This window comes from Astatotilapia calliptera, chromosome 9 (genome assembly GCF_964374335.1).
Source record: "Astatotilapia calliptera chromosome 9, fAstCal68.1, whole genome shotgun sequence".
In the NCBI taxonomy this organism is placed as follows: Eukaryota; Metazoa; Chordata; class Actinopteri; order Cichliformes; family Cichlidae; genus Astatotilapia; species Astatotilapia calliptera.
This window is the reverse complement of record NC_137430.1, coordinates 30,826,152-30,838,812: the sequence shown is the minus strand read 5'-3', so window position 1 is coordinate 30,838,812 and position 12,661 is coordinate 30,826,152. Positions and strand designations below refer to the sequence as shown.

The 12,661-nt window shown below is 44.6% G+C and overlaps 1 protein-coding gene across 3 annotated transcripts; it reads right to left on the bottom strand.

Annotated features, from left to right (window-relative positions):
• Nucleotides 1-122: 122 nt before the first annotated feature.
• On the bottom strand, nt 123-11,760 carry klhl15 (kelch-like family member 15). 3 transcript variants are annotated; one of them, XM_026180324.2, is made up of 9 exons: nt 11,525-11,760; nt 10,406-10,493; nt 8,550-8,688; nt 8,255-8,443; nt 7,941-8,165; nt 6,613-6,774; nt 6,268-6,477; nt 5,867-6,057; nt 123-5,779 (listed from the first exon to the last, which is right to left on the bottom strand). In XM_026180324.2, exons 1-9 carry the CDS (start codon nt 11,583-11,585, stop codon nt 5,020-5,022), a joined length of 2,025 nt encoding a protein of 674 aa, XP_026036109.1. In that variant the 5' UTR covers nt 11,586-11,760; the 3' UTR covers nt 123-5,019. The 3 variants fall into 3 exon arrangements, with proteins under 3 accessions (XP_026036109.1, XP_026036110.1, XP_080162802.1); XM_026180325.2 differs by lacking the exon at nt 11,525-11,760 and adding an exon at nt 9,018-9,126; XM_080306676.1 differs by lacking the exons at nt 10,406-10,493; nt 11,525-11,760 and adding an exon at nt 8,986-9,113.
• Between the last annotated feature and the right edge of the window lie 901 nt (nt 11,761-12,661).

Genomic DNA, 12,661 nt, shown 5'->3' with positions numbered 1-12,661 from the left:
ATTATAATAAACCTGCATGCAGGTTTTAATTCATTTTCATTCTTCAACTGGCTTCATTAATCTGTAATGGGGGAAATGTCATGTAGACAAAGTAAACAGAGTCAGAAAAGCACAAATGCAGGTGAAAGTTGACCAATATGAACATTTATTTCTGGAAAGAAGTTACAAATCATTTCCAAAGAGTTTCTACTCAGATTATAAGATATGTTAATCTGATTTTACTTTCTTTTTCAGATACAGTCGTTGTAGCAAGGTATGCCTTTTTTTAATCCTCTACTCTGTTTTCCTACTGACAGACTGGTGGACTAAAGGATGCTGCGCTATGACTGGATGTGCCTCGAATTGGGACAGTAGTACTTTATTGGTTACAAGTTTCTTCTTCAAATGGCGACATGAGAGAAGAAGGAAGAAGAGGAAGAGCAGCGAGCGGACTGCAGTGGCACATGACGTTTAAGGTATCAGCTGCAGAGTATAGGGACACGGAGGAGATGTGAAGAGAGGAGCAGTTAATGAAGAGATTCATTTTCCTGCCTCAGTTAAGACAGCAGAACCATGCACTTAAATTTAGGAGGTCCTTAAAATCACTAACAGTAGAAAGGGACCCAATTTGAATTTCAATCAATCTACGCCGTTTTATTTGCTTACAAAAAACATTTTATTCAGCTTAGAATCACTTCCTATTTTGCTTCTCATCATCCTTGCACTTCATGCGGTGTCTCTGTGGCCCATCAGTGGGGCCTGCCCCACAGTTTGAGAAGCGCTGAGCTAAAGTAAAGAGAGCACAAGAGTTTTAAAACAGATCTGAAGCACTGAACTGTTCACAGAACTTAAAAGCAAAAAAAAAAGTTTATTTTGTGTTATTGTTTGGTCTTCAACTTCAATTTTTATAGGAGTTTGACTGGGTTAAAGTGTCCAAATCAGTTGTTAAATGACTTGTTGGTACAGAGATATGGCTGCAACGTTTAGCTGATTAAAAAAACAAAACATTAACCTCTGCAGCAAAATGTCCTAAATCTGCTGACTCAAGCTTTTGAAATGTCAACAAAGAGATGAAATGCGACGTAAATTATCTACTGCAGGGACATGCCTCTCACCTGCTGCAGAGGCGTGTAGGTGGGGGAAGATTTTCAACCATTTGGGGATTATGTCCCCATCAAAGAAACCAAAGTGGCTTTGCAGAGACACTGTTAAAGCTGCAGCTCAGGACTCGACAGATTTGTGGACAGCCTGACGCTGCTACAAGAAGAGGAACGCGAAGTATGACACTCTGAGAACTTTCATACAGGAAAATGCAAAGGTGCTGCAATACTTAAAGTACGCCTTAAGACTGAAAGAAAAACCTCTCAAAGCATCCGTCGATGAGCCACATGCAGAGAAGACAGACGGCCCGAGTATGAAATAAGGACAGACGATGAGGTACGACCTGAAAACAACACGACTTATGATGAAGTCTCGTCATAATAAATAATCCTACAACTGTTACTGCATAGCTCAGTGAAAAGCAATACCTGTAGAAAATAAATAACTTAAATATACAGCTAACAGACAAAACTGCATCAGTGTGTGCCCTAGCCCTTTTTCACAGTTGGCTCATGAAAACAAAAAAGACAAAAATAAAAACAATACAAGCACGGAGCTGGTCATCGAGCACGGCTTACTGGGCTGCAGGATCGAGGCGTCCCACTGCTGAGACGTGCAAGCTACAAAGACGGAGTTTGCATCAGCTGGGGAAGGCGAAACCTTAATGTCTGAAATGAACACACCACTGGTGCAAGTCATTTAAACACTGGCTGGTAACTGTTTGATTCTTTCGCAGCTTAATGCTTTGGTTATACTGACCTCCAGTGTTTGCAGCTTACATTGAAACACAGATCTTGTCTGTAGAGATAAAATATGAAGTGTGTAAACCAACCAAAGAAACAATGAACCTGAAGCAAGAACCTCTAATACGAATAGAAGCAGATTTGAAAGAATCTTTGGGGTGCGAACAGTAAATCAAGACATTAAATACATATATGATCAGCTGTCACGGTTTTGATTTGATCTTTTTCATTGTATATACAAAAATGTGCAATATAAGTGTGTCCTTTGTTAAGAAAATAGCTTTTTAAATTTACATGTACAACAAACGGCTAGAAAAAGTGTATTTTTGCAGCAAACCAGATTGCTAAACTCAGGAGAAAGCTAGCTGCTGAAAAAGCCATGGGTCACCTTACTAATGCTAAAGCTAAGTCTTACTGTTAAGATTTAGCTAAACTCCTGATAAGGGTAGCCATCATGGCTGCCATCTATTTTTCCACTTTGTGGTCATTGCTACCTCAAGTTCATGGAATAGATTATAAACAAAAGCATAGTAACTACAAAGCTACAGTTAGAGTCTGAGTTAGCCACAGCTACTTTTGCGTAAAGATCTTTTTTTTAATTATTATAAATATTTAAATATAAATAAATACAGAAATACTTCTGTATTTCATTGTGAGATGTGCAATCTATGGAAGCTTATTTTCACCCCTGAAAAAAAGAAAAAACAAACAAACAAAACAAGAAGCTGCCGGATTGAAAAAAGTAAAAATTTCAACTTGCAACAAAATTTCACTTCAGCATCTTGAAATTTTGTCTAAATGTCCAAGTTAGACATTAAGTTACTTTTAAGCAAGTCAAAATTTTTGTGATACCAAACTTGAAGATTTAAGTATAAATATTCATTATGTTTTGCGATGACCAAAAATACAGATTTATATTCATTTTTATAGGATTTTCTCCCTTCAAGTTGTAGAAACAACCTTCCATAGAAATGACACAATTGAAACAAACCATGTCTTCAAGCTAACACCAATTAGCTTGGCAATGCTGTAAAACAGAAAATTTACTTTTGGACTTATTGTTATGGTTCATCTTTCTTAAACTACTTTTCCCCACTATAAGTGATAAATACATTTACAGCTTTGGAAAGAAAACCAATTAGACAGCCAAAGGCAGATGGCCATCTTCAGATAGCCAAGGCTAATCTTAGCTAAAATTAAAAACCCTGTGTTGCTGTCTGTAAATTTATAAGACTAACATTTTGGTTGTTCAGTTTGATATGTTACAGAGACCATTTTAATAAGTTCATAATAAAGTTAAAGGAGCTAAACTCCTGCGAACACCAGCTAACTAAGCAGCTTTTAGTAGGTTCCATAGATGGTTAACTAGGTAGTTAGCACTGCTAAGGTTATGGGGGCTTAAACAGTAAAAAGCTAGCTGCTGTTGTAATAGCAGCTAACCTTAAAGCCTGAATAGAGATAGGTATAAATATTGTCCTATTTGCCATCTGGAAATTACCATTCATTTTAATGAGTTTAAAGATCATTTGACTGCAGCTAAACCAGTTTAGAACAGAAAGAGATAAAAGTCAGTCAAACTGTGGCTAATGCTAGTTTGCATAAATCTGAATAGATACTCTTATTTTTGGTATTTTCATGCAAGTTGTAATTTAAAGTGTCTTTAAAATCACCAATGATGCAACTGTAATATGCATTACAAAACAACAGTTAAATGTACTACTTAACTCAGTAGGATATAATGCTAGGTGCTGATGCACCAGCTAATATTGTCAGAGCTAGCCTTAGCTAAACCGGATTGTAGTTATACCAGTAAGCTTAGCAGATCTCAACAGCATTAAGAAATTTCATGTGACCCTTAAGTCATATATTCAAATGTATTTGCTAAGTGGCAGAAACTTGGCTGTAAGGGTAATAAACAAGCTATTGTTTCTCAAAGAGGTTAAAATGGAATATTGTTCTAAGACAGGGTGCACTGTCTTCATTTTAAATGTTGAGTGGGTACAATTATGTCACTTTTTATGCTTAACAAGAAAACTACTTTAGAGTTTGATATTCAGCCTCAAAACTCATTTTTCATACAGCTAACAGTACTTCTGACAACATCACTCTGGTTAATGGTTTTATAATCGTTTCTGGTCCTTTATCATCAGCATAATGCATTAAAATGTTCTTGCATGAGGTCCATTGTTTCTCAAATGTTTCAACTCTTTTAGTCAGTCTTGACTTGTCAGCCATAAAGTTAATTTCAGACACGCGTCTCCAGCATTACAGCACATTCAGCCGCTGGGAGGGGAAAATTGTGCATTTACACACAATAACAACCAATAAAGTGCAGGGAATGTAGATGAGAGTGAGTAAAGCTGTGTGAATCCATCATCATCATCATCATCATCACTGTCAGGATACATTTACTCTCAAACTGTGAGACAGAGGAAGGAAGAGGAGGACAGTGATGCTGTGCTGGATGAACATGAGCGTAGTTTGATGATATCTGGGAGCAAAGAGCTGAATTAGGACTGAAAGCTGGAACGCACTGGAAGCGAATTCATAACAGCTGATAGCCGTTAGCAGGTTAAAGCGTCGACAGTTGTATATTTGGAGAGGCTCTAAAATGACTACACTACAGTGTTACATCTTGTTTCTATACCCGACTGCATGTTTGTTGTTATATATTTATAGGGCATTTTCCAGTGTTTGATATAATCACTCACTAACAGGTGGCTTCAAAAGAAATGAACCTAATTCAAGTAGGATTTGTGGTGCAGGTCTGTTCGACTGGTGCATCAGAATCGGGCGCTTCCAGTGCGTTTCTGCGGTAAGCCTGACCGGAGCGCCTAAATACAGAAGGTGAGAAGTAGAACAGGAAGCTGACCATAGTCCGAACATAAAGCGGCAGAATGAAACCATTTTTCTTTCCTCCAAACGATTACTTTTTCCTGTATTTTCTGAGAAAGCTAAAAATGTTCACGGGTGGCGTCTCACGCGCCACGCTTTGACTGCTGCTTCCTTCGTTTAGGAAGAGCAACGCTATGGCCCCAGCCATTTTCCTCACCTTAAGGTAAGTGCTGGTCTCCAGTTTAAAAGCCTGTAGTCTCCCACCTGTAAACACCTGATCCCGCCCCCCCCACCCCTCAGCAGGAAACTTCAGTCCGTGACGGTGCGTTTCTATAAAAGGAGGCGTGCGGTGGAGCAGACCTCAGCTGCAGCGTCTCACATGCTCTAGCACGTACTCTGGGAAGTGCAGACTGCACACCTGCAGACCGTCCAGTTTGCAAGGCATCCTGGGATACTCGTCCTCCTTCCACTTGTTTTCCTCTGGGTCGAATGTGAGGATGGAGTCACTGTAATGGCCGTTGTAACACAGACCGCCCAGCACCATGATCTGCCTGTCCAGCACCGCCACCCCGTGACCGCTGCGCCCGATGGGCATGGAGGCGAGGATGGTCCACTCGTCAGTCTCTGGGTTGTACACCTCCGTGGACGGGCAGCCCTGCGACTCGAAGGACGCCCGCAGGATCACGCACACGCCTCCGAACACGTACAGCTTCCCGTTGTGAGAGATCATCTTGTGGAAGCAGCGGGCGTAGTTCATTTTAGATTTGTTCTCCCAGCAGCTGGCGTGGGTGCCGGGCAGCAGCGGGCCGCGGCCAGCGCGTGTCCTGTGTGAGTCCGACCCGCCCGCGCTCCCCCCTCCGCCCCCACCTCCTGCTTCCCGGCCCGGATCGAACACGCACACCTGTTTGGAGGTGGAGGAGGAGGTGATGCCGCCCGTGATGTACAGTTTCCCGTTCAGGACGGTTCCCTCGTGGCCGTACTTGTTGACGGGGTACGGGTCCACGAACTCCCAGCGGTCCTCTGTGATGTCGTATCGCTCCGTGGAGTAGAAGGTCTCGTCTCGCGTGCGGCCCGCCACGGCATAAATAAACTTTCCAATGACGCCCACGGCGAACTCTGACCTGCGAACGACAAACAAACAACTCAGAAGAAGGTTGGCGAGGAAATCAGCTCTTCACTATGCAGCCATGACCTCGGGCTTCTCTCACCTGGGCACAGACATGTCCGCCATGCGTAGCCACGAGTTCTGTCGAGGGTCGTAGCGGTACACTTTAGAGGAGGCGTGAAATTCACCGTCGGGCCCCAGCTCCTCTCCGCCCAGCAGGAAGGCGAAGTTGTTGACGATGGCCAGGCAGTCGGGTCGCAGCGGCACCTGAGGTCCCTCCAGCTCCCACCACACCTGAGACACAGGTAACCAGTTAGATCCAAACACTCCATCCTGAACTTTAAAGGAGGATTACAGGCTCAGCGAGGCAACTCGGAGATATTCTCCCCAACAGCCGATGGGACGAGGAGCGCTCAGAAAGGGAGGCAAGATAGACGTGTCAGACAGGAAGCACACAAAAAGGTACAAGCATGTAGCCAATTTTGTACGTAAACGAGCGGCTACCTTTGGACGCTGCAGCAGGAGGATCTTGCTGTTGACCATGCTGTGGCCAATCATTCCCCTGAACACGGCCGTCTGCGGGCGGACGGAGCGGATGCGGTTGGAGCGCGTCTCCACCAGAGGCTGCTGGTTGACATCATGAAAGTAGCTGAGAGCCTGATCGACCTCCTGCCGCAGCTGCCTGGAGTAACGGTAGAACTCCGACGTCTTCACCTGAGTGGAGGAAAGCTGTGAATTATGGGGCTGGCTGTAGGCTTAACGTTGCTACGGTGACCTGCGTCGAGCCAACGGAGTTCAAAAAATGAAGGCGACCGCCCCCATTTACGTCGGTCAGAAAGCAGCGCTCACCTTCTCAAAGATGTTGGCCGGGGTCATGAGACAGAAGCGGATGGACTGCACGATGGTGTCCGTGTGCCTCCAGCGCCGCCGGTCGTGCCGCAGCCACGCCTGCACTGCTTCGTACAGCTCGATTTCTGGGAAGCGACTCAGAGCGTCGCTGTTCAAGTACGCCTGGATCAGACACAGAGGGGCAGAGCAGGTTTGTTGCCACTGCAACTTCCACAAACACTACAGAGACCACAAGAGATCAATCCACAGCAACTAGAGAAAACAGTGCAGATAAGAAAATGCAATACAGCAGAAAACATTAAGGCATCTCTGGAGCATTTTCAACAAAATATTACTCCCAAAACAGAAAATCCATCCCATCAGAGACCTGTGCATGTGCCCGAGTCTCTGCAGGTCTAAACCTACGATTACACGTAAGCTTTAAATTTCTATTCTATCAAATGTCACTGAGCAGCTGCTACATCTCAAAGTAATAATCTTCCTCTCCCGTCTCTTTCTTACACCTCCTCTGCCTCTCAGGGAGAACTTCTTATTCTCCACATACGTCTCTGCACCGTCAGCTCACAGAGAGGCTGTGATCACAGCTGCACACTCTGTGTTTGCTGCTTTGTCTCAGATTAACTAACACTTCATAGGAATGAATTCAGGTTATGTTTCCACCTCCTTATTAAAGCTGGCTACATGACTTTACTGACATCTGCACGAATTAACACATAACAGGAATGAGAAGGTTAAAAAAGGACTTAAACAGGACCGTGGAGGCTTTACTTTGGATTAGTTTGACTTTAACGGTGAGATTTATCCACCATGAAACCGCTAAACTCTCTCGTTGGTATTTACCGACAGCTGCTGCATAAAATGCACTTTATGAGTACTGAGAACAGCAAATGTGCCTTTAATTTGCTCATCGCTTTTTCCTGAACCCCCCGGGAAACATTTCTCTTGCAGTCTGGGCCATTTGTACCTCACTAATGTATTTGCATTTTTCTTTAAAACACACACCAGGAGTCAGACAGCCCAGGACTGTCAATAAAACACGCTCCTATTAAAGGTGTGAGGATGCCTGCAGGAGTGCAAATTAAGAAGAGTAAACACATTTTCAGATGAGTTTTTTAAATCAGAAAGAAGTAAAACAGTTTAGTTCCAGAATCTTTCTATAAATAAAGATTATAGTCGATCATTTTATCAGTTTAGAAACGTCTTTCTTTGTCAAACTGACTCTAAACTGTCGCTTTAACAACTTTTCCTCAGACTTCATAACAAAGAAAAGCGCGACATACAAGCACGTTTTGCATTTATAGTTAAAATCTGCGCTCGTTTGATCAAACCTGCAGTCTCTCGAGGCTGAGGTAGGACAGGAAGTCGGGTCGGCTCATGAGTGGGACAAAGTTTTCGAGCAGGAAGTTGTCGAGCTGCTCCTGGACGCCCTCCACGCCCACGCTGAAGTCCTCCAGGAGACGCATGACCTCGGCGCAGTTCTCAAGGCAGATCTTAGCCAGCAGGAAGGAGCAGCAGAACTCCACCGCCTCCGTCAGCTGGACGTACATGGCCGCCTGCGGTGAGAGGAAGACGCGTTCTTAAAGCGACTGCGGATTGAATTTTGAGGCTCACAAGGAGCTCCGTTGAACTGCGTGCGAGTTACCTGCAGGATCTCCTGCACCGTGGGCATGCTGAGCTCCAGCGAGCCGTAGTACATGAAGCGGAGAATGTGGCCGAACCCAGCAGCCGTCAGCCCCTTCATGTGGATCTTGTCCTGGTCCCGCTCCCTCATGTCTGCCGTGAACATGACCCGGAAGTAGTCACTCTGGGTGGCCAGCAGCGCCTTGTGGGCCTGAAAGTGGGAGGAGCAAACCAAACGGGGTCAAAGGAGGAGAAAGGCCAAACCTAGAGTCATCCTTCAAATGGACCATTGTGTGACGTGTGCTGTAGTTGCGTACCTGGAAGTGGTGCTCCTCGATCAATAGCGTGACGTCCAGCAGCAGACGCTCCTCGTACAGCGCCCTGAAGCCCGACGACACGCTCCCATCGTGCACCTGAGACAGGTACACCTCCACATCCGCCCCCGACATAACACACCTGAAGGCGCGAGCGAGCCAGAAGAGAAGCGTGAACGAGGAGAAAGGGATGAACCGTGAGGAAATGACAACCACACGAAAATCAACTGAACACACAGAGAAGAGACGTCTCTCCAAGGACACAAAGGTGCTGAGAAACAGTAAGCGAGGAGCTGGAAGGTCGTTTAAAGGGATGTTAAAAAGCTTTGCACTTCAGCCGCCGCGCACCAACTGCAACACACCAGCTGACGGAGAAGAGAGAAAACCCTTCACACGAGGCACACACAACACAAACACACAGAAACTCACACGTGCTCACCGAGAACGTAAACACACACGCAGCACACTCACCTCTGATTGGCCACGGGCATGTCAGAGGGGGTTGTCCGAGCCAATCAGAGGACAGTGCCCCTTGTGTCCAGCAGATGCTAACAAAGTCCCTTTTCTGAGCGTCAATCACCTGGACGACAAAGCCAACACAATTAAAGCGTGAACGCCTGCAAACTTCCACCAGAAACATGTGATTTACAATCAGAAATCATCCGTATGCTTTTAGTCTCATTTCAGCAGTTTAGTGTTCATATACATGATCAACTCAGTGCGTTTACTCATCATGATACAAAAAATATAAATAAAAGTTGAATGGAGGTAAAATGATGGTGGGATTAAAAGAGGATTCCAGTTTATTACAGCCTGCATTTTGTTTTTTGGGGGGAAATCTTGGAGGTTATCCACCTCAGGAACAGGCTGGCATGGAAATCAGTTGTATTTAGGATTCTGTTGGTTACCTGCTGATTATCCTCCAAGATTTTGCTGTCAGACTCTGATAACTTCATGACAACAATCACGGTACGAGGCCAGCACCTCCAGCTAGCAAGAGCATCACCTTTTAAAGGTCTAGTTGACTAGTGATGCACACCGTGCCCGTTTCTACTTCCTCTGCTCTCAGTTTCACTACATGCGACCTCCTCACAGACCGAACAGGAGAAGAGAAATCCCTCCAAACTGATGCTGCTTTTAGCTACGTCAGCTCTTCTGCTGCTGACGTGCAGCGAAATCATACGATACCCTGATGTAGCTTTTTGGGTCCGAACTTCAGTCTAAATATGAGATTGTGTTCTTTCCCCCTATTTGAAGACACAGATGGTAAAAGCTCAGACTCTGGGGTCAGATATAAAGTTATTGTTTTCAAGAGATGAAACCAAAATAACCCCTGAATTTAAAACCACCCAGACTGTAATAAACTGGAATTTAACAACCAAAATAAAGATCTAATTAAACACCAATACTTAAGAAACAAATGAAAATGAGACGTGGAAGAGATTCAAAATATGGGAAGGACAGAAAACTGAAGGTTACTTTTGTAGGAGATGGAAGCTATGGGTGACAGGAATAACAGCGTGTATGGGAAAGAAACGTGGGAAATAACCCATCGAATCACTATTACTAGCGATTTAAGTTCGGTATTTCAGTTAACTACAAGTATTGTTATTTTTTCATCATCTGTACATGAAGAAGTGGAAATAAATCTGATAGAATAACTTCTATTACTTCTAAAGCATTAAAAATCACTGGTATCATAGCTAAATTTAAGGAGCCAAGACTTTAACCTTTGACCCCTCGCCCTTCCCCCATCACATCCTAAAACTCAGCGGCCGAAATGAGGCAGATGGTCTGGAGGAGGGCAGCGTGGAGATAAAAATGTATATTTATGGTGCAGTTCTGCGTGTTTGACGTACCTTTTGGAGCCCGGGCGAACAATCACAGGCTTCGACGGCTGAGCGCTAAGGGGCCGCTCGCATTTCCTGTGTTTGTGCTTGCCTGGTTCTGACGGGAGACAGAAAAAGATGCTCTCAGAGACAAAGAAGGCTTAGATGAAGAGGATACCCATCAAACAGTCCACGGTGCATTCAGGGCCTTGTAAATCACAGCTCTCGTGCACAGAAGTGCTGTAAAACACACATCCTCTGCAGTTTACATGAATATTTAATTTACTGGCTCTTTGGTAAGAGTTTCACCTGTGACAATTTAAAGGAAAATCCAACGTTAAAGCGACAAGTACTGAACAGATACATTCGTTTGTATGAGAGGTGTTTCTTCTCAACCTGCTCTCCAAGTCAGGTCCCACGTGTGCGTGCGTGTCCCAGTTTGAGATGTTTTAATTATGAAGATTGAGATTTTTTATTATATTAATGCTTTTGTGAATATGCCAAATGTCTTCCGCCTCTGAGAAATGAGGATCATGCTAAGCTACTCTAGCGGAGCTGGAAATGTGTGTTAAGGCTAAATTGTTAACGAAAGTTGAGGCTTTGTTTAAGCTTGTTTGGTACCATAGCTGATTAGTCCTGTCAGCACTGCTTTCAGTGAAAACGGGATGTAGGCAACAGAAAGCAGCTCGCTGAATCGGTCTAGCCTCGTTTTCATCTCTCTCACCCGGTGGCTGACCTCACCTGGGTCTGCCTCCAGGTGAAAAAGAAAACATCCGCACACTTGTCACCAAAATAAGCCTCCCGCTAACGTGTTAAATCTGCACCAACACGCGGTTTAAATTGCCCTCGGTTTCCGTGTTTACTTCTTCAAACAGCAGCGGGGGGACAGCTTGCTCCGAGCCGCGACTGGAGCGCCAAAACAAAGGCTAACCCTGGCGGATAACGGTCCCCACACTCGGCTGTACTGACGGAACATGGCGGCGTACATTTGTGGGAGATAAAGGAGGAAACCGTCGCAAACTGAGCGGATATTTCGCTCCGTGTTTGGCTAAACTCGCTGTCACGACTCCGAGTTGGAGCTACAGGGGCTCCGACAGCTGCTTAGACCGGCGGAGCCGCTTTAGCTTAGCCTGAATCCAGCCGTCTCACCTCGGCGGTGCGAATCTCCACAACCCCTCTTCGACCAGCCAGCTCTGGCTCCGTCGGACATCAAGTTGCGAGTTCGATTCCGAGATCAAGAAAGCGGGTGGCAGCGTTGCACTGCCATGTTGGCATCAGCGTCCATCTGCCAATCGCACAGACCCCCCACACGGAGCTAAATTAAACGGGTAAAAAGCCACAGCGGACCACAGGCTCTGCGGACGCCATTTTCTGCACCGGCGTCATTTCCCTTTTGGGCGGAACTGAAGGGCGTAGTGCGGCGCTGCATCAAAGATCGTGTATTTACCAAGAGGAATCACTCCAACGAGAAAGAAAAAATCCCTAAACATAGCCGGTTTGCGATGATGGCTAACTTACTCAAACCACGCACGAAGAGAAAAAAGCACAAAAACACTTAAAAGGATTTTGTCTTTAAAGAGATGCTAAACAGCCCCAAAGTTATTGAAAATAACTACGCTACACACTTTCACATGAATAATGCACTCACATAAATGTACAAATGGTTAGTCCTCAATCATCCAGGTAAAGAATTCCCAGAAAGTTCACTTTGTTCATCTGGACGTCGTGTTTTCACTCATCAGCGTGACTTCTTCGGTGCATCTGCATAAGGACTGAAACTTGGTGTCAGTTTCATCATCGTTAACATACAAATTATGATGACCGTTGATCAATGACCACGAGTACCATTCACGCAGAGTGGGGAATCCACTCTGCGTGAATGGCTTTAATCACAGCGTTTTATCTATCACACAGGAATCTGCACATACATGTGCACCGAATCTGGGCCGTAGACGAGTTCAGAGCGTCCCTACAATAACTATATTAACAGAACTAATATTTAATCGCTTAAATAAGACTTTGTTGTTGGGGCAGAAAGAGCAGATCTAATTTAATGACACAAATCAGTGATGCAGATTTAAAACACACTTTGACTAAAATGGAGAGCAGGAATGAGAGAGAGAGAGCAAATAGAAACAGGCGTGTCTTATAATAATTTTTATAGGAATATATTTTTGTTATTTTCTAGTTGAGTGAGGAGGACGGAGAGAGAGGACAGAGAGGTTATACATGAACAGGAGAAATGAGGGAGCAAATAGTGAAGTTAGCTGGAAAAACAAAAGTTAT